Source organism: Mustela erminea, chromosome 6, assembly GCF_009829155.1.
Source record: "Mustela erminea isolate mMusErm1 chromosome 6, mMusErm1.Pri, whole genome shotgun sequence".
Taxonomy (NCBI): Eukaryota; Metazoa; Chordata; class Mammalia; order Carnivora; family Mustelidae; genus Mustela; species Mustela erminea.
In genome coordinates this window covers 144,785,867-144,809,068 of record NC_045619.1, presented here as the reverse complement: position 1 = coordinate 144,809,068, position 23,202 = coordinate 144,785,867, and the positions used below count along the sequence as shown (strand labels likewise).

Below are 23,202 nucleotides of genomic sequence, written 5' to 3'. Positions count from 1 at the left end.
GCCCTTGCCTTTTAAAAATATCCCTCAGAGGCCCCTGGGCAGCCCAGTCAGGTAAGCGCCCAGTTCTTGACCTCAGTCTGGGTCTTGATCTCAGGCTGTGAGTTCAAGCCCCACACCGGGTTCCATGCCCAGCTGGAGTCTACGTAAAGAAATCAATAAAAAGTAAAAATAAAAATATAATTGGTAATCACTTAACTCAAAATTGGGTCAAGACTGAACACAAAAGTTAGAAGTATAAGAACATTCTGAGAAAACAGGGCAGAAGCTTAATGTCAGATTTGGCAAAAACAACAACAACGAAACAACAACCAAAAAAAAACACAAAAAAAATCCCCAAACCCTGCACTAGGACAGCAACGCACAGGCAGCAAAAGGGGCAAACACGGGATCCCACCACAACAAAGACCCGTGCCCTCGGCGACCTCAACAGAGCGAAAGGGCATCCGTGGGAGGGGAGAACACGGCAGGTTTTCTTGGCAAGACCCAAGAAGGGACCGAGACCCAGCACACAGAAGGAACTCCCACCACTCAAAAATGCAACAATCTGATGAGAAACGGGCAAAGGACTTGAACAGACACTTACTTCTTCGAGAGAGTTCTGTGCACGGCCAGCAAGCCCAGAGGACGCCCAGCAGCACTAACCACCGGGAGTTCACGTCAAAACCATCATCAAGTCCCACGGATGCCCTCACACCCGTCAGAGCGGCTGAAATCAGCCGCATGAGAAACCCCGGGTGCGGGCGAGGATGCGGAGAAACGGGACGCGAGCCGGGGCAGCCGCTCCGGAGAACGGCCCGGAGGGTCCTCAAGAAGTTGAACATGGAGCTGCCCTCCGGCGCAGCCCCGTACCGGCCTGTTCACAGCAGCCGCTTACACGGTCAGGGACAGGTGGTGCAGGAGGAGGTCACACGTCGCTTCAACACGCAGACCCTGAGTAAATTCCGTGAGGCAGAAGCCACCTGTCCTTCCGTGCGTAGTGCCTGCCACGCTCCGAGCCCGGGGTCCCCTGTGCCCGCCCCAGGCTGCGGTCAGGCCCACGTCTGAGCACACGGCGGTCTCTTCCTCCACAAACAGACTCCCCCCGAAATAAGTTTATTTAAGCAAAGAGATGCTTCCCTTCAGGGGAAAAGTCTCTAGGATTCCTTTCTTCTAAAATCACTCTCCCTTTCCAATGCGGGATGGGCCTCCACGGGACAGCCACACGGGCCAGGATCAGCTGCCGGCCCTTGGCTTCGCTCAGGTCCTACAATCCCACGGGCTTCCCAGGGTGTTATGGTGGTACGGGGTGTGTTAACAGCGGGAGCAGAGAACCTCACCAGGACACAGACAGAGGAGCTGAACACACCGACAGGAAGAAAGCGGGTTTTCACAGACTTGTATCTTCCATCACCTTCTCCCTGTGTCCACCCAAACGCACTCCGGGCCATTTAATCACAAACCACGAGGTGCGTGTGCACGACAGCAGATGAGGAGGGAGAGAACAAGAAAGGGCGGCCTTTCCAGTGGCTCGGCTGGTCCGAGGGGGCTCTGCTCCGCCTGGCCGACGCCCCAGCCCAAGGCAGGGGTCTTCTGTCCTCTCCTTCTCCAGGCCTGCGTGCCGCCTCACACTAGAGGGCTCCTCAAGGCCTTACCCTGCACCGCAGAACCCCGCAAAGGCGGCAGGATCGCACTTGACGCACAGTGTGCCCAGAAAGGGCTCTCATCGCTCTGGCCACGTGTGCACGTCTCACAACGAGAAATCAGGGACCGTGTCCACCTTCCTCTGGAAAGATCAGTGCACAGGGCGGCAATCTGCAGTGGGGACCCCCCCCGGGAACCTGCAGGGCATGAACGAGATCTCTCTGTCAGAGAAGACACGGCACTTGTGACACGGTGGCTGCGAGAACACGGCGGACGTCTGATCTCGGGGTAGGGGCCGGACCAGCAAACAGAAATACAGGGCGCTCGGTTAAATGTGAATTTCAGATCAACAGGGACACTTTTTAAAGCACACGTTCACCCAGTGTTTCTGGACATATTTGTGCTAGAGGAGTGATGCCGCTTGTGTCTGAAACTCAGAGTGAGCCGGCCGTCCCGTCATTCATATGTCGCTCCAAGTCAGAGGACCCCGTAGAGGCCTTCGGGGTAAGAGTTAATGAATAAACCACTGGGGCAAAACCTATCCCGTCAATACATTATTTTTTATTTAAATTTGATCTTTGCTGAAAAAAGATTGCAGAACAACTTCTCAGAAGAACCTAAAACATTCTAGGAAAGGAACCCTTAATCAAAACCCCGCAAATGTCTGACGTGTGGAAAGGACTCACAAACCGCACCCGAGCATTCAGAACCCGGCGGGGAAGCGCGTCGGCCTGGAACGAGGGGCGGGACCTGGCAGTCTGCTCTGGACACCCTCGTGCAGGGGACGGGGGCCAGGCCGGTGGGTTCAGAGACGTGGCTTGAGGTCCCACGGCCAGCTGGTGGCGAGCTGTGACCCGTGCCTGGACCAGCCCCCTGGAGCTCTCCCTCCTCTGGTGGGACAGCAGGTGTCAGAATGAGGTGCAAAGATGGGAAACAGGTGATGGTTTAAAAGGTGTGTGGTCTCTAAGGGATGCTATGCTGGATGGGGGGAAGTACAGAAAGCATCGAGGGGAAGAGCCCGTCCTCAGTGTGGGGCTGGGAGCCTGAACCTGCCTCCCGCACCCGGCCGGGACCTCGCAGACACGGCTCCAGGGCTCCCCACGTGCACAGCCAGCTCGGAACTCTGACAGGCTGGCTACGCTGGGCTGCATTCTAAGGGGGAGAAACACAGAAAGGGGACTCCTGTCTGTATGCGAAGCTACCAACCCGGGGAAGAGTCTTACAGGGAAGAAGGGGCTGGAAATTCAGCCCCAAATTAACACGTTGCAAAATATGAACTCTCCCTTTTTATTCCATTTTCTCCATCGATAAAGTCATCTGATTTTCGAGGACACTCCTGAAGAACTATTTAAGGAATGCACAAAACCCACAGTGCTCGGGGCACCTGGGTGGCTCAGTGGGTTGAGCCTCTGCCTTTGGCTCAGGTCATGATCTCAGGGTCCTGGGATCGAGTCCCCCATCGGGCTCTCTGCTTCCTCCTCTCTCTCTGCCTGCCTCTCCGTCTACTTGTGATCTCTGTCTGTCAAATAAATAAATAAAATCTTTAAAAAAATAAAAACCCCACAGCGCTCCAGCCCGGATCTAGTCTTCTGTGATGAGGCAGTCGCCGTTCAGCAGGCCAAGCGCCGAGCCGCCAGGCCAGGGGAAGGAAAAGCAGGTCTGTAAGTCCGTGCACCAGGAAGCAGGTCTGTAAGTACATGCACCAGGGACGCATCTACAGAAGCGATACATCGTTCAGACGTGTTACACGACTGAATCATCACCATGCTTCCAGGAGTAGGTCCTCCTGTCTCTCCGGTCAGACAGGGGGTGCTCGGGCTCAGCGGAGCAGAACCCAGGAGTGCGCGGCCGGTGTCTCATCGAACGCCAGGGAGACGACGATGCTCACGGCAGCCAGAACTCCTGGGGTCGGCTCCGTCCACACGGGTCCTGGGCAACGGAGGCGACCGTCCCCCCGCCGCATGCCTCCCGGTGGCTGTCGAGGAGCGTGTGACCGGAAACCAGCGATCCAGTAATCAGTGCGGCTCCCCACCCCCCCCCCCATCAGCTTCTGCTAAGACCCTCATGCTGGTCATGCACACACCGAAAGCCGGCCGAGAGCGGGTCCCTCTTCTGCGGTTCTATGTTCACCTGGGCCCCCTCCTGCCCTGCACAAAATCGTGAGTCTCACAACGCACTTGGACACTCACTTCCCTTGGGGTCTCCGTCTCGGTTAACCACTGACCCGGACTTAATGGACTATCCCTGCTTTTCGGAGACGCAGCACCTCAGGTCGGGAGGAGTGAGGAAGCTGGGGAAAGCTTTACACTAACATTGTGTCCACAAGATTTAACTCCTAAAACTATTTCCTTGAACGCTGGACATTTTTTTCTTTCCCATCTCAAGTCTGCAAACTCCAAGTGCTCAAGGAAAGATCGAAGTGGAAGAGACGGAGAGACCATGAATTCCTCTTAAATGAACGTGTTAGAGAGAGTATCTTTAAAAAGTCGCGGTCACTTTCAAGCACCCCCAAACCATTTCACCCTCTTCCCCTCATGCACAGTGAGGCTACGTCCACTCCGGCAGCAGGAGAGTCAGTCCCTTGCTCTGTGAGGCCGACACGTTCTCCACAGTGACCTGCCGTAAACAGAGGACCAAATCCCAACACTGGGTCACAGGAGACAAGAGGCAGAAAGTCACGTAGAAACCAAGTCAATTTGGGGAACTATTTGGTCACAGGCTTCCGCAACGAGGCTCTCCTCCGCCCCACGTGTGCACGTGAGCACGCACCATCTCTCTAGGGAAGCGGGACGTACACAAGGACAAGGTAGCCCTCTCCAGGTGATTAGCTCATAATTAAGCAGGTGCCCTGGTGTCCTGTGACTGTACCAAAGCAGCGGGAACAGTGACCATCCCATCGCTGAATCTCAGTGGGTCTGACCTCAGCACGACAGCTTCACTTTTTTCCCCACAAACAGTGACAAGATAGAGGGTCAATATTTGCAAAGGCTCCCCTGTTTCACCTGCACCCCCACAGGGACCTGGAGCCCAGCGAGCTCCCTCCTGCCCCGGGTCACGCTGGTGCCGTGGGAGGGAAAGCTTCAACCCCGCTCCCTCACAACCCCTCACAACCCCACTGCCCTCACACCGCCTCCAGGGCCCTGGAGGGCGGCTGTATCGTGCCCATTCTGGGCACAGGGAGACTGAGGTCACAGAGCCTGCCCAGATCTGAACTCTGATCGGCTGGACCCACAGCCTCTCCGTCCCAGTAGCTGTTGCTAAGACACTTCTGGGTTACGTGCTGACGAAGGTCAGTGCTGAAGTCAGTGGTCTTCTCTCTGGGAAACGCACAGGGTAGATAGTGGAATGGAACTGAACGGAACTGGGCTTGAAAGCAGGAGGACTTCACAGACTCGGGGTGCTACGGACAGTGGAGAGGACCCTGGGGTACTACTCCCAGCTCGGGGAGGGGGTGGGAGCTCCGGCCTCCAGGGGCAGGGGCCTCACGGGTGAGGGGAAGAGCCGGGGAGGTTTTCGTGAGCGGCGTGTCGGCAGCGCGCTGGCCTGACCTAGCCGGGAAGGCCCATCACAGCGGGGGACGGCAGTGGACGACACATAGGACACGAGAGCTCGGGCTCCCGGCCACTGACGCTCTGGGGACAGACCACACTAGGGGAAGAGCAGAGGAACCTCCCTCAGCTCTCGGCCTCCCCGTCCCCCGCCTGCAGGAGAGGCGAGAATGGAAATCAGCCGCGCCGGAGCGCGGGTCGGCCGTGCAGGCCCGTGCAGGAGGCTTTCTTGGGGAGGCCCGGCCAGGGTGGACGCGGCCGTCTCCCTGCCCTGCCCACCCGCAGGGCCCTTGTCACTCGTCCGCAAGGCCAGTGGCCGTGACAACCAGCAGCCGCTGGCGATGCATGACTGACAGCAACTCCCAGCTCCCCCGGGCTTCTACTTCTGCCCCCGTGACCTCGTCAGGGAGCACACACCTCAGGGCGAGGGCGTCACTTCAGAGGTTTGCGGACCTGGATGACGGGAGAAGCGGGAGGTCGCCGTGAGCGCGCACCGCATCCCAGGCCCTGGGTCCCGCCAGCGTGGACGCTCTGCCACGCCGCCCTGTGCCCCGCCGCACCCTCTTGGCGGGAAGAACTGCCCCCCGGGACGTCCGCAGGGTTAGTCCCAGAGACCGGAGACAGTGCTGCCTCCGCTTTCCGTTCGAGCCCTCCGTCCCCTCCGTCCGACCATCCCCAACGCTCCAGGACGCACGTGACACACGGGGCTCGGACGGGCGTCCACGGCTCCTGAGTCACAGGACCCGTGTTCTTCCGCGTGCCCTCACGGAGCCTGCGTGTCCCGCGTGTGGGGCTGGACCGCAAACGACCGCACAAATGCTACCCCAGCAGGGATTGGGGGGCGACTGCTCAGCTTCGGAATCATAAAGGTCTAATATTGTACCGTTTCCAAGTACCTTCTGCAGGGGGTAAAGCCTAGAAGTCCCACCTGGAAATGCCGATGACCCTGCAACAAGTTACTTGAACTCTTCGAAGCCAAATGTTGCCAAGGAAGAGTATCCGAGGGAGGGAGCGGCCGGGAGTGGACCTGGGGCACGGTGCTGCCCGTGTCTGCCCTGGGCGTCTAGCTCGGGGCTCGAACCCTGACTCCTCTTGCACAGCAGCATCTAAAACGAGGCCCACGGGGACCAGGCAGGCCTCATGCGGGACACGTTAGGGGAACGCAGGTGGTCCTCTCGTCTTAGCATTCGGACCATCCGTGTGCGGCTGACCCCCTTCCCACAGCACAGCTTCGGGGCACCTCCGGTGTCCGTCTCTGGGACGCCAGCATACCACCCCCCAGACTGTGCTCAACAGACACGGCCTGACGTCCACGGGGCCTGAGAGCCCTGCTGGGGATGCCCAGTGTGACGGGGGGGGTACTCCCGGCCTGGAGGGTGTGTGCACGGCTGCCTGGACCGCTCCTCAGCCTCCACAACCCCGCTCCCCCACACACGGACACGGGTCACCGGGGGAATGCCGGGCCACTCGCTCCGTTGGGCAAGGCTCCCCGCCCACTAACGGTGATCGCTAACTCCCTCGTCCCCTTGCTCAACAGCGTGACGACCCACGGGTGTCGGCCGCTGAGCGGAGGATGAGGCACGCGGTGTCTGGCCGTCGCAGTGCCTTCACCAGGCGCCTGCGACTCCTTTCTAGGAGACCCCCGTACGCAGATCCACGCTGCTGGGGCCACAGTCACTCAGTGGGGGGCCTCGGGCATCCAGGGACGTCCTCCTGGCGGGGGCGGAAGTTCCTGGCAAGGCTGTCATCTTGCTTGTTCCTCCGCTCCTTCCCCCGCTTGAGGAAAACGGACAAACGCTCACAGGCTCACCTTTCGTTTTTGCTCAAGGCGGCCTGGGGAGCTGCACAGAAGGTGACTTCACCCGTGTTTTAATTTTTTAAGGAAACACCTTCACACAAAATTTCAATTCCCGTAAAGAAATGTGGGCAACCGCGCTGGGCTCCCCTCACTCCCTCTCCCACGGCCCCTGCTCGAGTTCCCTCTCTAGCTGTCTGTCAAATGAATAAATAAAATATTAAAAAGAAAAGAAAAGAAATGTGGGCAGAGTGCTGGCAGCTTTAAAAGGTGCCACACGGTGCTCAGGCTTCTGGACAGACCGTCAGAGAGGCACCTGCGGTCACCCTGCCCGGTCTGCGGCGGTCTTAGCGCACAGCGGACGGCCCCAGCGGGAACCACACGGAGGTGGAGGGGCACGGTTCAAGCCGAGTGGCGCGGCTCTCCTGCTTGATCCACCGGCAGCGTGCGCACCGCAGAGACGCTGCGCTCCTTCCCTCGCTAGACGGCCCCTGCACGCCGGGCAGCCAAGAAAGAAACCCCCAAGCGCACCGTACCTGTCGTGTCTCAGAGCTCGCATATCAACATAGACGGTGGTTGGGTCAGGTCCCGAGGTCCCCTGCAAGCAAGGACACAGCGCGGTTAACTCACGTTTGTGGGGAGCCCTCTGGGTCTGTGCTTCCTAGTAGTTAGCGAGAATTTCTTTGGTAAAATCGCAAACCGAGCAAAAACTAAAAAGCACTAGACCCACACCTCTCCAAGATACCCGTTCGTTTCTAGTTTGGTAACCTCTGCTCTGAAAGGAGGGTCTTAGTCGGACTGTGCTGGACTTCCACAGGGCTGGACTCTCCACCTAGCTACAAACATCAGAAGGAAAAGAGGCTCTGCGTGTTGCCAAATAGAAAAAGGCTGAAGCTGCCGAGACGTCCGGCTAGCAGGCTGTCGAGGACAGGGGGCTCCGCTCCTGAGAAGCTCCTACTACACGCATCCCAAAAGGCGTGTTTCTAGAGGTCAAGATACTGAAGCAGAGCGTGGGACCCGGACTGACAGCTCGAGAAGGAAGAGGTAAGAGATCGTTACCTTGTTCTGTCTAGCTCTGCCTCTGCCTTGGCATTCCTCCCGCCGAGGGAGGTTATTTTCGTCCGGGACACGGGTCGGGGAGGTGGCGCGCGGATCAACAGTGCAGTCCCCGGGAGCGCTCCGCGACCAAGCTACCGAACACGGGGGGCAGAGGTCTGGTCTTGGCAGCACAAATCCCTTCAAAACCTGCTGGGTTGACTTCTGACCAGTGACTTCCCGAAACCCCCGTGCACTGCAACTGCAGCTACATTAGAACCGACAAGTGCAGCCGTTTCTCGGGATTATTCAGGAGAGGATCTTAATCTTGTGTCATGAGAGACTAAGCCAAACACGGCTTCCCCGGGCCGGCCGCGTGCTCAGCATCCCGGCTGCCGGTCTCCAGCCGCGAGCACAGAGCGCCGTCAGCCTCCGCGTGCAAGGTCACGCCCCGTGTTACGCCGAGAACGTTCTCTCCCAGCGACGGCTACTCACGGAGCCGTGTGACCGACCAGCGCCGAGGGCAGCACTGGTCCGAGGTTCTGAGTAACGGAAAGCACGTAACCACAGGCGGCCAGTTAAAAAGTAAACAAATTGGAAAACAGGTCACCAAACGTGGGACATGAAGTCAAACGGACAGGACCCCAGACAGGCAGAGACCAGCAACAGGAGCGTGTTTCGCGAGCCTGCGACGTTCGAGGAGGTCTGAGCGCGCCCGTCCGTCCGCGGCCCGTGCCCCGAGCCAGGCTCCGCACTCGACTTCTAGTGTGTCCCAGTGCTGGAGGCCGACGAGACGGTGCTGGGTAGGGGCACTGGTGTGGATGAAGAGGAGGGTCCCCTAGCTGCTCGGCCCGCTTCCACCGCCTGTGGGCTACAGCGGCAGGGGCAGGACGAGAAGAAAGGAGAGACCACGGGACCAGCGGAATCACAGACACGCAAACAAAACAACCCAACAATTACAATGGGATGAGGAGGGGGGGCGGGGGAGGGGAATGCAAAAAGCAGGAACAAAGTGAAAAGAAGACCACAGCCAACGTCAAGCATGGAAATCGTTAAAATCAATCAGGGTACCATTAAAGGCTAAAAAACCACAAAACTTCGATGTCAACAAACCCACAGAGCAATAGAGGGGAGCGCCAGAAGACGGTCTCAGGCCAACCGACCCGAGTCACCCGTTCACCACGCGGGGTCGGTGGCAGCACCCGGTATTTGGATTGCAGGAGGCGCGTGGGTCCTTTTCCTTCCGGAAGGGAGGAGGGGCGTGGATTTGACGGGCAGACTGGTGACGGTCCCTCTCTGCAATCAACTCCTCTGGCGCGCACGCGTTTCGACGAGGGGTGCCGCCGACATGCGGACTGGTCCCGAGAAGCAGGGCAGGAATGACACAGGTTTTCTCTTCCCTCCGATGTTCCTGTAACATCCGTGTTTGTCTCGCTCACGTCACCGTGAATGCAGAACTGACACAGGAGACCCAAAACAGGTGTGAGTCAGCTGTTCCCGTCACCACAGGGCGTCTGGTCAACAGTGGGCTCTTGGTAGGCTTTCCGGGGCGCCAGAAATTCTTTCTGTGTGGATTTTCCACCGTGTGGGGTCGGCGCCCGAAGCCCCGCATGGTCCCGGTCCGCTGCAGCTCCAGGGCTCCGAGGACCATCGTGACGGGTAGCCGGATGTGCTCCCGGCTGAGTCGGGATGCCGGCCCCGCCCCGGCACGAGAGAACCGACAAGAGATGCCCAGGTTGGACGGAGGCACGAAGGAACTGCGTCCCGGGCTCGCACACAGGCCAGGCCCGCTGTCGCAGCAGGGAGCTCCCCCTCCTGAGCGCGTGCCAGAGTCGGCCCCGCCACGACGCTTCCTCCTGGTTTGTTCTCCTGTTCCGTGGTTTTGGGGCCCCTCCACCCCACTTAACATCACTGACATGACCGCGGCAGAAACCTTGCGGGAGCCATGCAGGGCCCTGGAGCGTGTGGGTTTCCCCAGGGAGCGCGTGCGGATGCCAACCCTCCCAGCAGCGCCATCGAGGCCCTGGATGTGGGACGGTCGCTGGCACCATCTCTGACCCGACCCCGCAGGGCCCGGGCGCAGTCAGTCCCGGGAAGGCAGCCACACTATCAGGTGGTCCGCAGGTCTCCTGGGCTCGGCCGTGACCCCCCCACACCGCACGGAGACGCTGCTGCCACCCGGGGCCGTTGAGAACAGCACCGCCTGCAGATCCAGACGACGTCTCCGACGCTCCCTCCCTGCCTTCCCTGCGGGCTCCGTGGCGACCAAGGCAGTGGCCTTCTGGGCCGGGAGCCGTGGCCCGACACCAAGAAGGAGCGGCCGGGGAACTTGGTCCGCACCCGGAGGCGCCCGCGACGTTCACCCGACCTACCCAAGCCCAGTGCCAGGTTTGCAATAATCCCCTTCACGATTCCTCGAATCCCAAATACTCCAAATATTAACTGGAACGAAATGAGCCCATCTTTTCTCTAAATTAATTTCATTCACAGATTTTTGTTGTGATGGCTCAAGGGTCAGTTTTCTCAGAGAAAAATATGTGTGACTAAGAATAAATTTCCCAGTTTGTCGGCACACGGAAGGGACAGCTCAGCATCTGCGGCAAAATCCCGTGTCGCATCGATAAGGGACACACGGAGAAGGAGCGGAGAGTTAGTTTACAGGTGTTTCCAGGCTTCAGAAATCCTAAGGTACGAAAAATGGAGATTTCAGGATACATATGAGGGAGTATGTATTTAACAAAATTTCCTCACTTGCACAGAATTAACTCTGCCAAAAACGTAAGCTGGCGTTTCTTTAAATTAGGAGAGCTCTCATGCGTGAAAGTGCTCCCGGTATCTAAAGTCATCAAATATTTGCAAAAAAGGACCAGCAGGAAAGAAAATTCACTCATTCCAAGTGGAACTTACTCAGGAAGGAAGACAAGCATGTTTGAAATTTCAGGTCACAATAATGGAAAAGGTCTGCACTGTACAGGTCGGCCGTACAACAACTACGTCGCAGACGGACACATTCATGCTAAGAATCATTTTTTCTCTGGTACAAAAGTACGATGTCAGTCAGGCCCCGAACAGTTCTTGGAACACAGCGGTTATACTTCAGTCTCAGCTGAAGAGATGCAGACGTCATCCCAACCCCAGCACAGAGCGCCCAACACCTCGTCCCGGTGTGTCTAACCAGCCACGGGGGCGGCGTGACCTGGTATCAGCCCATGCCCCGTGTTGGACGGATCTACTGCGCTGGGTGTTGGAGGAGCCGAGGCAGTTAGCATACACGGGGGCCGGGGAGGCGGTGTCCCCCGGGGCAGGTTACGGGGAGCACGAAGCAGACCCTGCGCACAGCACAGGCTCATCGCGGACGGCCTCGGAGCAGGGGTACCTCCTACATGCTCCCTCCTGCAGCCGGCTCCCCTGGCGTTCCCAGCCTACCTGTGCGGCAGCGGTGACCGTCTCACCGTTTTAACGGAGGCGTAGCTTACAGACAACTGAATGTGCGGGATTTCCACGCTTGACTACAGGAGTCTGGACAGTCACGTACGCCCACGTAACACCCCTGCCCCCGAGAGCACCTCCGACCCCAAAAGGCTCCCGCGGTGTGATTTCTCACACCACACATTACTCTGTTATCAGATCGGCATAAAGTAACACAGTGTGTGTCCCTTGGGTCGGCCGTCGCTGCGCACGGCGGCTCTGGGGCCCACGACGGCGCCTGCGGAGCAGCTTCCCCTCCACACTCTGGGACGCGTGCTGCTGTGGGAACGTTCATCTGGACCTGCCCATCCTGCTGCTGGGGGGCATTTGGGTCCTTTCCGGTCTGGGGCGATCACGACCGCGCCTGGGCAGTAGCGTCTGTGGGTGGTTGTGTTCTGGGTGCGCGTCCCGACACGTCGGCTCCCCGGGCTGACACGCACGGAGCTGCGGGAGAAGCTGATCAATGTGTCCCCAAAGCAGCAATGATTAGGGGTTCTGGCTGCTGCACACCATCTCCTAGTACCGTCAGCGTCGCTGATCGAAACGTTCTGGGCGGACATGGGGAATCACCGTGATTTTTTTCAAAATGAAAAGCAGGATTTCAATGGAGCACATGTTATGCCTTCCATCATCTTTTGGGAGCTCATGAGCAAACGGCAGACGCACCCGCAGGAGCCGCACGTCCCTGTCCTGCGCCGTCCTGCACGTCTCTGTCCTCGCTGTCCTGCGGGCTCCAAGCTGCCCGCGCGAGCTGTCCGTCCGCGCTCTCCTGCAGTGACGCATCCGGAAGACGCCGAGCGCATTCCCTGCACCTCTCCGTCCTCTGTGGGTCTCCTTCTGCCGAGCATATACTCAGGGCTTTGGCAGATTTGTCACACGTGCTCTCACAAATACATTTTCCCAGTCCGTATTTTTTCTATTAATTTTCTTAAACATATTAAGATTAATTTTAATCTTGGTAAAGTCCACTTTTTCTTGATCTCCTTTTATGCTTAAGTGCTTGTCTGTGCCCTAAGAAATCTTTGCACATCCCAAGTCATGAAGAGCGTCTTTGCGGCTTCCCGGAAGCCGTACTCTAGAACTGCCGCCACTGACATGCGGGTCCGTGATCCACCCAGAATGGATTTTCGTGTGTTTTCCGAGGAGATGGCACCATCTAAACCTTCAGTCAGTCCAAAACATTCGCCAAAACCCCTCTTCTTCCCCACAGTGGACCTGGCGGCGCGGCTCTACTTCTGGATTCGTTCTCTTTTTTCAGGTTTGCTTTGTTTGGTGTCTCTGTTGGTCTCTCCGGATGCCAGGCCCACGTTGTCCTGACTACCCCGGCCTTCCGGGAGCTTCAAAGCCAGCAGCAGGTCCCGCCGCACCGTCCTTTCTCACGACTGGTGGTTCTTCTCGGTGGTGTGCGGCTGACAGCAACTTGGGAAGCATTTTGTCGGTTTCCTCGGGACAAGCCTTCTTAGACTGTGGTTGGGACGGATCGGTTTGGGGGGGAAGTGACCTTAAAAATACCAACCCACCGGCTGGGCGTCTGTCTGCCTTCGGATCAGGTCATGATCTTAGGGTCCTGGGACGGAGCCCCGCGCCAGGTCCCTGCTCACTGGGGCGTCAGCGTTTCCTCTCCCTCTGCCCCTCCCCCGCTCATGTTCTCGCAAATAAATAAACAAATCCTTAGAAAGTGCTGACCCATCCACTCCACGACTCTGACACACCCATTCACTTATTAGGATTTCCTCTCTTTCAGCACTGCTTTGGGATTCTGGTGGACACCTTTAACCGCACCTTTCATTCTCAAGTACTTAAAGGTTTGGGATAGTACCGTAAATGGCATTTACACAATTCCGTCTCCTGGTTGCTCAACACTACTCCAGAGGACGATGGTGTACTTTTGTTTTAAACCCAGTGTGGTTAACACCCAGTCTTGCATGAGTTCCAGGGTACAGAGTTCCGAGCATTCCTCAGTCCGCACCGAGAGGGCTGCGCTCGGCCCCGTGCTCCCCCCGCACGCCCCTCCCCGCTGGTAGCCCCGTCTGTTCTCTGCATCTAGAGTCTCTGCTTTGGTTTGTCTCTTTTTCGTTTTTTTTTTTTTTCTTAAATTCCACACATCCGTGAGCTCACATGGTGCTGGTCTTCCTCTGACTCACTCACTCGGCACAGCACACTCACTCCATCCGCACTGTCGCAAGTGGCACGGTTTCACGTTTGTTTTACGGAGCAATACTGCGTCGTGTGTGTGCGTGTGCGAACGTCCGCGCACCGCGTCTTCTTCACTCATCTGTCGCTGCACACGGGGCTGCTCCCATATTCTGGCTATGGTAAACAGAGCTGCCGTAAATACGGGGGTGCCTAGGAATACCATTTTTTATGTAGAAGCTTTTAAAAAAGATTTTACTTATTCATTTGAAAGAGACAGACAGAGAATACAGAGGCAGAGGGAGAAGCAGACTCCCCACGGGGGCTTGATCCCAGCACTCTGGGATTATAACCTGAGCACAGGCGGATGCTTAACGGACTGAGCCACCGGGGCGCCCCTGTGCTAACCCTAACTTTACACATCAGCAGGTGTGGTTTTCGTTCTACAGGAGTTTCCATGTGCACTATTGGGCAGTCTGCAAATCTCAAGTTTACGTCTCCACTTCTAGTATTCGTACTTCTTATTTTTGAGTCCCATCACTTTGGCTAGGCCTTCCCTACAATGCTGAGGTCCCGATTTTAGGGAAAAAGCTCTCAAAGCGGACGACTGAGAATGAGGTTCTAGCTTTGCGCACACTTTTGTTTTCATCGGAAGCATCTCCCTTGTCTTCCCGGTTCTCCCATGAACGAGCGTTTCCTGCATCAGACGGTCACGATTTCTCCTTCACTCCATTACAGTATGGTGAATTCGACAGTCTTTAGGGGGCAGCAACCTTGCGTCCCGGAGCGAAGACGTGCTTGGAGATGACGCTCTCCGTCTCTACACGTCGCTACATCCAGTACGCTACTATTTCGTTCCGAATTCTTTCCACATGGGCTATTGGCCTGGGTTTTTAGCTTCCGGGGATTCTTGTCAGATACCGGGGTCTAGGTTATGCTCACTTCGTAACACGTGTTAGGTCACGTTCCCTTCTCCTCTGTCTTCCGAACGAGTTTTTGTTCGGAATCGCTGGTGTTTTCCCAGTGACACCAACTAGGCCGAGAGGTTTTCTTTTTCTCTCCTGTAAAGGTTTTAGATTACGGACTCAATTTCCTTCACATATATGAAATTACCTTCTTCTGAAATGACCCTATTCACCCCTGGAAGTATTCTTTGTGAAATTAATAAGGCTTGATATGCACGTAGCCGCTTCAGCTCTCTGGGAAGGTTAGTGCGGAACAACTTTCCTGTCCTTGTGCTCAATCTACTTTGTCTTCATGTTTAAGAGGAGTTTGTCTTAGGGTCCATATAGTCAGGTTTTTGTTTTTTAAAAATCCAGTCTCACAATCTCCGCATCTTCCTTGGGGTGTTTAGATCCTTTGCAGGATGTTGGAGCCTCTGCTCAGTATTCAGTCGGTCCCCTGCACCGCCCCGCTCACAGGTCCCTCCATCCCCCTGCGGGCCGGTAGGCTACCGGCTGCTGGAGGAAAACCGGTCTGTGGTCACTCACAGCTCACGGCCTGCTCACGGCCCACCTGCCGGGTCACGGCGCCGCCCTGTACGGCAGACGCACCTTGTGACGGTCTGTTTCCATCTCCTCCCCTGCTGACCGCTGGGCAGCTGTCAGACGTTACACACCCCACAAGCTAACACCACCTTTGTCCGAGCCGTCAGTAACCTTGTAAACAGATTTAAAAAGTGCAAAAGATCTTCCATGTCTCTGCAGCTGCCATTTCCAGTTCTACTCATTCATCGTGTGGATCCAGACAGAATCTGGTATCATTTCTCTTCTGCCTAAAGGATTTCCACTAATATTTCTTCCTGTGTGGGTGTGCGGGCAGTAAACTCTCAGCATTTTGTTGTTGTTGTTCTTATGGCTGAAAGAGCGTCTATACAGCCTGTGATCTTGAAAGACATTTCGGCTGAGGGTCACATTCTCGGTCGACGACTCCTCTCCCAGCGCGTGGAGGCGTCTTCCACTGTCCCCTCTCCCACGTCACTTCTGACGGGAGGACGGAATGATCCCTGTCTTTGTTCCTTCGTATGTAACCTGACTTCTTTTTCATCTGGCCGCTCTGACGATATTCCCTGTATCACTGGCTTTGAGCCACTTAAGCAGTTCCCCTTATGTTATGTTGGAGGTAGCTGAGCTCTGAGATCTGCGGGTTCAGACCGTCACCAAATTTAAACTAGTTCTTCATGTGTATGTTCCGGACCTCGATCCTTCTTCCTCTGTTCTGGGGACGACAAGCACCTGTACATTAAGTCACCTGAAGTTCCCCACAATTCAATGATGGCCTTACCACTAACATTCTTTTCTTTGTTTTATTTGTAAAGTTCCTGCTGCCATGTCTTCAAGTTCACCAATATGTCCTTCTGCCATCAATTCCATCATCGTATTTTTCATCACAAATACTGTCGTTTTCCTTTCTAGAAGTTCAGTTTGTCTTTTCCCCTCTTTAACATTCTTAACGCTTCGACTCTCTGGAATCCAGTTCATATAACTCTTCCAGTATCCTTGTCTATAAATCCAACCTCCGCATCAGTTTGGCTCAGGTCTGACTTACTGACATGTCTCCTCGTTGTGGATGGGTGGTATGTCTGGTAATTTCTGATAGTACGTTGGACATTTTGACTGGCCGGGTGCCGGATACTTTTATATTCCTGTAAATATTCTTGACCTTTGCTCCACGCTCAATTATTTGGAAAAATCTTGTTCTTCCCAGTTCTTGCTGTTAATATCTGTGAGATGAGCCCTCAGCAATGCCTCATGAGTTCGGAGATTTCCAGCCTGGCAGCTGGGAACAAGCCACATTCACTCCAGCCCTTTTGGCTGGTTCTCTGTGGGGCTCTGAGTGGTTTTCCGACATGAACGGATGCTGACTGTGTTCTTAAGATGACTCGACGAGTGATGTATTTAGGTCATCTGCACACAATAACATTCATCCGTAAGTTGACAGGTTGATAGACTTTGACAATGTGTAGTCACAGAACCACCGTCACAATCAGGACACAGAAAACCTTTACCACCCAAAAGGCCCCTCCTGCCTCTTGGCAGTCAATTCCCTCCCCTGGCCCTCAGCACCGGGCAACACTGATCTGACTGTTGTAACTACAGTTTTGTCTTACCCAGGAAATCATAAATAAACTCACAGGGTGTGCAGACCTCTGTGTCTGGCTTCCCTCACCCGGAAGACTGTTCTGAGGTCCAGTCGCGCCGTTCCCTGCAGGAGCGGTCTGTCCCTCCCACGGCAGGAGAGCAAGCTGCTGCGCGAGCAGAGCACAGCCTGCCCGCCCGCTCTCGGGTGCTGGACGTGCAGCTGTTTGCAGTTCTTGGTAATCATGAACGTATCTTCCGGGCACATTTGTGTGCGGCCCCTGGGAGGATGAACTACTTCACTTCTCCGGGGTGAACCCCCGGGACAGAACTGCTGGGTCACAGGCAAGTCACGTTCAACAGTACAGGAAACTCACAGACTGTTCCCCGAAGTCGCGGGGCTGTCCCACATCCCCAACAGTGATGCCTGTGGCCGCAGAAAGCAGCCCATCCCCTGCCAGCACGTGGTATCTTCGGCCTCCCCCTCGTCTTGGACTAGTGATGGGTACTGCCAGCAGTTTACCCAACTTGCTAAGTTTTTGTAAAGAATCAACTTTTCACTATACTGAGTTTTCCCTTTGTCTTTGTTCTATTTAACTCATTTCCACATTTATTTTTATCTTCTCCAACTCTGAGCTTGAGTTTTTTGCTTTTTCCTAGATTTTTCTGAAGTGGAAGTTGAAAGAGATTTTATACTCTCCTCTTTCTAATACAGACATTTACTGCTGAGCCCTAGGTTAGGGGCAACCAACAAAATCTGACATGCTGTGTTTTCATTAACAATCCTCTTCAAGTACGTTCTCATCTTCCTCATGATTTCCTTTTTTATTCATGGGCAATCGGAAGTGTGTTGTTTCATTTCCAAGTATTTAGGAATTTTTCTGGCCATCTTCCTGTTATTACTAATTTAATTACATCACAGAGAATATACAGTGTGATTGTGGTCATTTAATATTCCTTGAAAATTGTTTTATAGTCTTTCTTGGGGAGTTTTTCATGTCTGCCAAGAACAGCGCGACACCTATTGGTGTCTGGGTCAGCCTGGGCTGCCGTCACAAGATACCACAGACTGCGCGTCTTTACGGGGATTTATTTCTTCACGGCTCCAGAAGCTGGAAGTCTGGGCCCAAGGAACCAGCACAGCTGGCGTCAGGTGCGTGCTCTCTCCCGGGCTTGCTGACCGCTGCCCTCTTGCTGTGTGTTCCCAGGGCTCTTCCTCAGCGTGTGTGCAGGCAGAGTGCAGCCCTGATTTCCTCCTTCTTGTAAGGACATCGGTCCTATCAGATCAGGTCCCCACCTCTAGGACCCTTTTAACCGTTGTTTCGCTTTCATGGGTGCCATGTCTCCCGTTACAGTGGGGTCGAGGCTGGAGCGTATGAATTCTGCAGGGACACGACCAGCCCACATCAGTGTCTCTGCTTAACATCAGTTACCTCAAGTTCGGCCACAGTGTTGTTAAAATTTTCCCTATGCTGATATTTTCCTCATTTTATCAATTGCTGGGAGAGAGATGTTACAGTCTCTAACGACGACTATGAATTTCTTTTTTCCTTTTGAATTCTGTCAGTTTTGCTTCACGTATTTTGAAGCCCTTTTCAGGTGCATTTAGGATTTTTGTTTCACGGGTGAACCCACCCTTTGGTCACCATGTGACGCACACCTTCACTTCCCGAGGCTCTCACATCACAGCGTCCGTCATGAACGCGGCACACCTGTCCTCCTCCGCGGACTCTGGGCTTACTTCAACCTGTCCGTACCCTCGGAGTTAAGGTTTCTCGTAACTACATGCAGCTCAATCTTTCTAGCCTGACGATCTCTGCCTCTTAATTGCCTGTTTAGTTAAATTACTTTTAATGTAATTGTTGATGTGATTGGCCGTTTGTTGTTGCTCCTTTCTTCCCCGCAAACGGACTATTCCGGGTACGGCACTTATCTCAACTGACCCGTTTCTCAGAGGCTGATGCAGAGTCGGGAAAGTGCGGCATTTCCACAGTCCACCGTCACGTGATGTGCTTCCGCAACGCGGAGCAGCATGTTCCCGCCACACTCTCGTGCAAGTGCTACTCAGGCTAGAAATGCCTCGATTGACCTTTTTTGCTTTTAATACTTAATCGCCTTTAAATAAATTTAAAATATGCTCATAGCCATACACGGGTAGAAAAATTCTCCAGTGTTTCCTCGAATGCTTTTCTAGCATTCGATGCTTCTCGCTACAGATCTGACCTGCCTCGTGTGCCTTCCTCTCTGGCCCGAGCAGCCTTCCCTGCAGCCGTGTGCTGCTGAAGGAGGCTCGCCGCGCCGCTGCGTCTGCACACGCCTGCCGTGTCCTCCCGAGCGGTACTGCTGCTGGGTGAGCCGTTCTCTGCGCGTAGCCCGGACCAGCCCAGCGTGTTCCGGCCTCGGTCGTTCCCGATTGCTACTGTGCACTGTGCACTGTGCCTCTATTCCTCCCCAGCTGCTGGAGACCACCTCTCACCTGGCCCTCAGCGCTGTGATAAGGATTCAATGAGGTTGGTTTTTACCTATGCGGCCGGAGCTCACAGAGATGTTGGGTCTGTAGGCGGATACCTTTCACGGGTCCTTGTCGTCATGTCTTCAAACGGTTCTCTGTCCCAGGCCCCGCAGCGTCCGCTTCCGGGCTCCTGCTGCTCGTGGGACAGACAACCTGCTGTCGCCCCAGAGACCCCGACTGTTCCAATGGACGTTCTTTCCTTCTCTCTGGTGCGGGGCCGGAAGTTCACCGGGCCTCTCCCCCTGCATCGGGTCTGCTACCGGAGCCACCAGGAATCTTGTTTCTACGTCCGCAGCTTTCATTTCCAGCATTTCCATTTGGTTATTTGGTGTAGTTTTTGCGTTTCCACGATATCGTGCCCCTCTCCGTGCAGGGCGCGTCCCTCTTCAACGCACGCGTCCTGGTTATCTCAAGGTCTCCGGGGACTCCGGCATGTCTGCTCCACAGACTGTCACCACGTTCTTCTTGCGCCGCGTAGTTACATTTCCTTTCCCTCTGCGTCCTTCAGGGCTTTCCTGGGAGGCAAACACTGAAGAGACTGCAGGAAACAGTGAGTGCTCCCAGCAAGGGCAGAGCCTTCTCCGGCCTCACCCAGCTGTCTCCGTGACCCGTGCCGTGGCGGCGGCCTGGGCCCCCGCACAGCTCCACTGACATGACGGTCCGGGCTGGCTTTGTGGCTCTGGACACCCGTTTCTTGCCTGACAAGGTGGTTTTCCCTTCTCTCCAGCTCTCTCCCTCCTGCAGGCAATGCCCAGCCTCTGGAGGCCCGAAGGCTGCACTTGGGAAAGGCCCGGGGGGCTGAGACACCGGGCTCAGCCCTGTAGTCCCACCTCTGTGTCTGGAGTGCAAGGGGGTTGTCTCCAGGGGGCCTCGCAGCGTTCCTGCTCCCTGCTCTGTCCTCCATGCCCTGCCTCCCACCCGCTGGGGGCCCACTGTCCCTTGGGGGGGGGCATGCATTCTCAGGCGCCCCCGAGGCTTCAGACGCCTGTGACCTTGCGTTCACTAGAGGCCTGACGAACCTCAGACGATTCTCGCGGCTCTGCTGCTGCCAGCTTCTGCACACGCGCCCCTGGCCGGGGCAGAATGGCGGAGCGGGGCTCCCTGGGATTCTCACGCACTGCCGCACGGTGCTGTGTCCGCTGCTCAAGGATCAGCTGGTCTCTGCACCAAGTTCCTCCTGCCGCCCCTCTGCCGGGGGGAAGCAGGGGTGTCTTTTCTCGACAGGGACTTCAGTTCACGGAGACTTCTGCTCCTCTCCAGCGCTGACGGCTCTTAAACCCGTGACTCAGGTGTTCACCAGATCACTTTCATGGTTAGGGCTGGAACAACAGGCTCTTACGACTTCTGCGGCCAAAGAAACAACCCGAGTCCAGGGTCTGTCACCTATAAATGCACTCTTTGCTGACACTGAACAGAGCTGGCTTCTGCTACTGGTCTTACGCGTCCCAACTGACCAAGAAATCAGTATCAGCAGCGGCTGCGGCAACAGAGGGTCAAGGAAATGAGGGTCTGAGATGAATTACTGGGTCTGCAGGAGCCAAAAACGCGGCGACAACCCAGCCCGTGCGCCGGATCTGACCGTGGCAGTCCGTGCCACGTACGACACATCGGGTCAGTAATGGGCCTTCACAAAGGTCAACAGACCACGTGCAGAAGGAGGCTGCCTCTTTCTGCAGCTCCCAGGAAACACAGCCGTGGCTGCTCGCCACGCACGGCCTGCTCTGCTCTGCGCTCCACCAGCGGCGCCGAGTCATGCACAGAAGGGATGACGACTACAAGCCCAGGCCGCCCTTGTAGCCCGTGTAGACAGAGTGCTGCTGCTGAGGGCTCCCGGGCAGGGGACGGGGGAAAGGCAAGCAGGCCATGAAGCAGGGAGGCCACGTTCCTGAGCGCTGCTCACCAACAAGAAGCTCGGATGCCCGCGTTCTTTGTGCGAGGCCCAGACTGAAACCCAGGACATCCCTGCAGCTGGTCACGAGCCAACCCAAGTGAACCCCTGCCCGTGAGGCCCGTGGTGCTCAGCCTTGGGGCCCAGCTCACCGCCCTCTCCTAGGACCTAAGCTCTTCCTGTCATTCCCAAAGCTGCAGACCGTCCAGACGGGAAGACATGCCCAGTAGCCAGCCGACACAACGCCAAGTCTCTGTTCACTGGGGCAGCCCCGGTGCTCAGCACACCCCCGAAACGCCGTACACCGGGGAGCAAGAACATGCCCTCGCTTCTCTCCCTTCGTCCCAGTTCACAGAGCCCATCCGTCCATGGCGGTGACCTTTACAGCCGCGTCCGCAGCCGGCAGAGGGACCGCCCACCCCCCAGAAGCACCTGCAGCAGCAGCAGAGTCTGGGTCCGTCCCTTCCGGAGGGAGGCCGGTGTGCTACCAGTTCTGGCAGTGCAAGCTGTGTTAGGACAGGATTTTTTGTGGCGGCATGCGCAGGGCGGTGTGTGAGAATGGCAGAGTGTGCGTTGATGTGGGCGGCCGAAGAGATGGGCTGAGGTCGTCGCCCATCACCCCTTTTTGGTCACCAAGCACCCAAACCCCCTTTCTGTATTTGGGGACCTCTGTGTTTGGAGCTGCACAGTAACCGAGGCTAAGTGCCTCCTGCCCCCGCTGACCTGGCCGCCCGCATGTGCGCTGGGAACCAAGGTCACCAGGGCCCCCGCAGCCATCCGTGGCCCCGGGAAGCAGGCTCGCTCCCGCCGTCTGTGGCGCGTGCCCGTCGTGGGGTCCAGGACCACGACCGCCGGCGAGGCTGCTCCTGGGCGGGTGGTCCTATGTTGGGTCCCTGCTCTGGAGGCCCCGGAGAGCCACCCAGGGCATGGGGTAAGGGATCTGCGCTCAGCGCGGACGAGGGCACCAGGTAACGGGAGGCCCATGCTCCTTCTCACTCCCGGGACAGGCGGGTCAGCAGGAAAGGGGTGCGGGCTTCGGCTGAGTGGGACTCACTCCTGCGAGCACGTACGCCCACGACACCTCATTTACAGTCCTCCTCACCTAAAAGCACTGTGGGGACGAGATGGACCGAGTTCAAATTCACGAAAGTGTTAAAACTACCAATTTTCTTCTGAGAATTACTTGAGATTTTTATCAGCCTCTGCGCTTCCTGGTTTTTTCTTCCCGACGGTCAGTGACGTCACTTCTCAGGTCAGGGCGGCCGCAGTCCTCTTTCACTGCGGGAGCTTTAAGGCGAAGGTGGCCGCGGTGTCACTGTTGACTGAACTCCACGCAGGTGCTTACAATAAGATTTCCTCCCGGATAAAGTAATCATTGCTTTTTTCCAAATATAAGGATCAAAGCTTCTGCTAAGGTGACCTACGAGTTTTGGAAAAGAGAAGACCCCACCTTCCCTCCTTTCTGCTGGTGAGGAGGGGCTCCCTGTTCTGTCACAGAAAGCTGAATTTCTTAGTTGAGTACGACCGAAGACCTTTCGGCTTACGCTTCTGGAAAGAGGAACTGTGGTTTTAGGCAACGACTTTCTCGACAGAGGTTAATATGTACGTGACACTTCCTAACAGCACTAACGGAAATTTATGTTAAAGTTAATTAAACTCAGAAGTCATAACTTGACCTAATGTCCACTTTCGTCATAGATTCAACAAATCTAAATTGTTTTAAAGTCATTTTATGACTAAAGATTCTGGGAAATGTCATTTCTAAGCATAAAAAATGGCACATCCATCTACATTTCTACCTCGCATAAGTCTATGACATACCAGTATTTCGTGTAAAATTCAAGTCAGCCACGCTCCATTTGGCCCATTCTTTAGCCACAGAGCTACGCCATCGACCTCCAGGGGGCCGTGTTGGGATAATGGACGTGGTGACTCCTGCTCAGAGTGAGAAGGGAATAAATAACTCACTCGTTTCTCAGAACAGCTGAGTCAACGGCAGCACAGAAATTGTGAGTCTCCCAATTTTCTATTTTTATGATGGTCTCATATTTAGATTTTTTATACTTGCCCACTTGTATATTTAACAACAAAACATTTGTCATTTCTCAGGATTTTCTCTTAAGCCC

General features: G+C 55.7%; 1 protein-coding gene across 6 annotated transcripts in view; it reads right to left on the bottom strand.

Annotated features, from left to right (window-relative positions):
• DIP2C (disco interacting protein 2 homolog C) overlaps positions 1-23,202 on the bottom strand; it is a 348,933-nt gene that overhangs the window by 16,167 nt on the left and 309,564 nt on the right. For all 6 annotated transcript variants that reach the window (XM_032349895.1, XM_032349898.1, XM_032349894.1 and 3 more), the window contains one exon: positions 7,500-7,561. In XM_032349895.1, the coding sequence (XP_032205786.1) occupies positions 7,500-7,561 (62 nt within the window). The remainder of the gene's footprint in view (positions 1-7,499; positions 7,562-23,202) is intronic.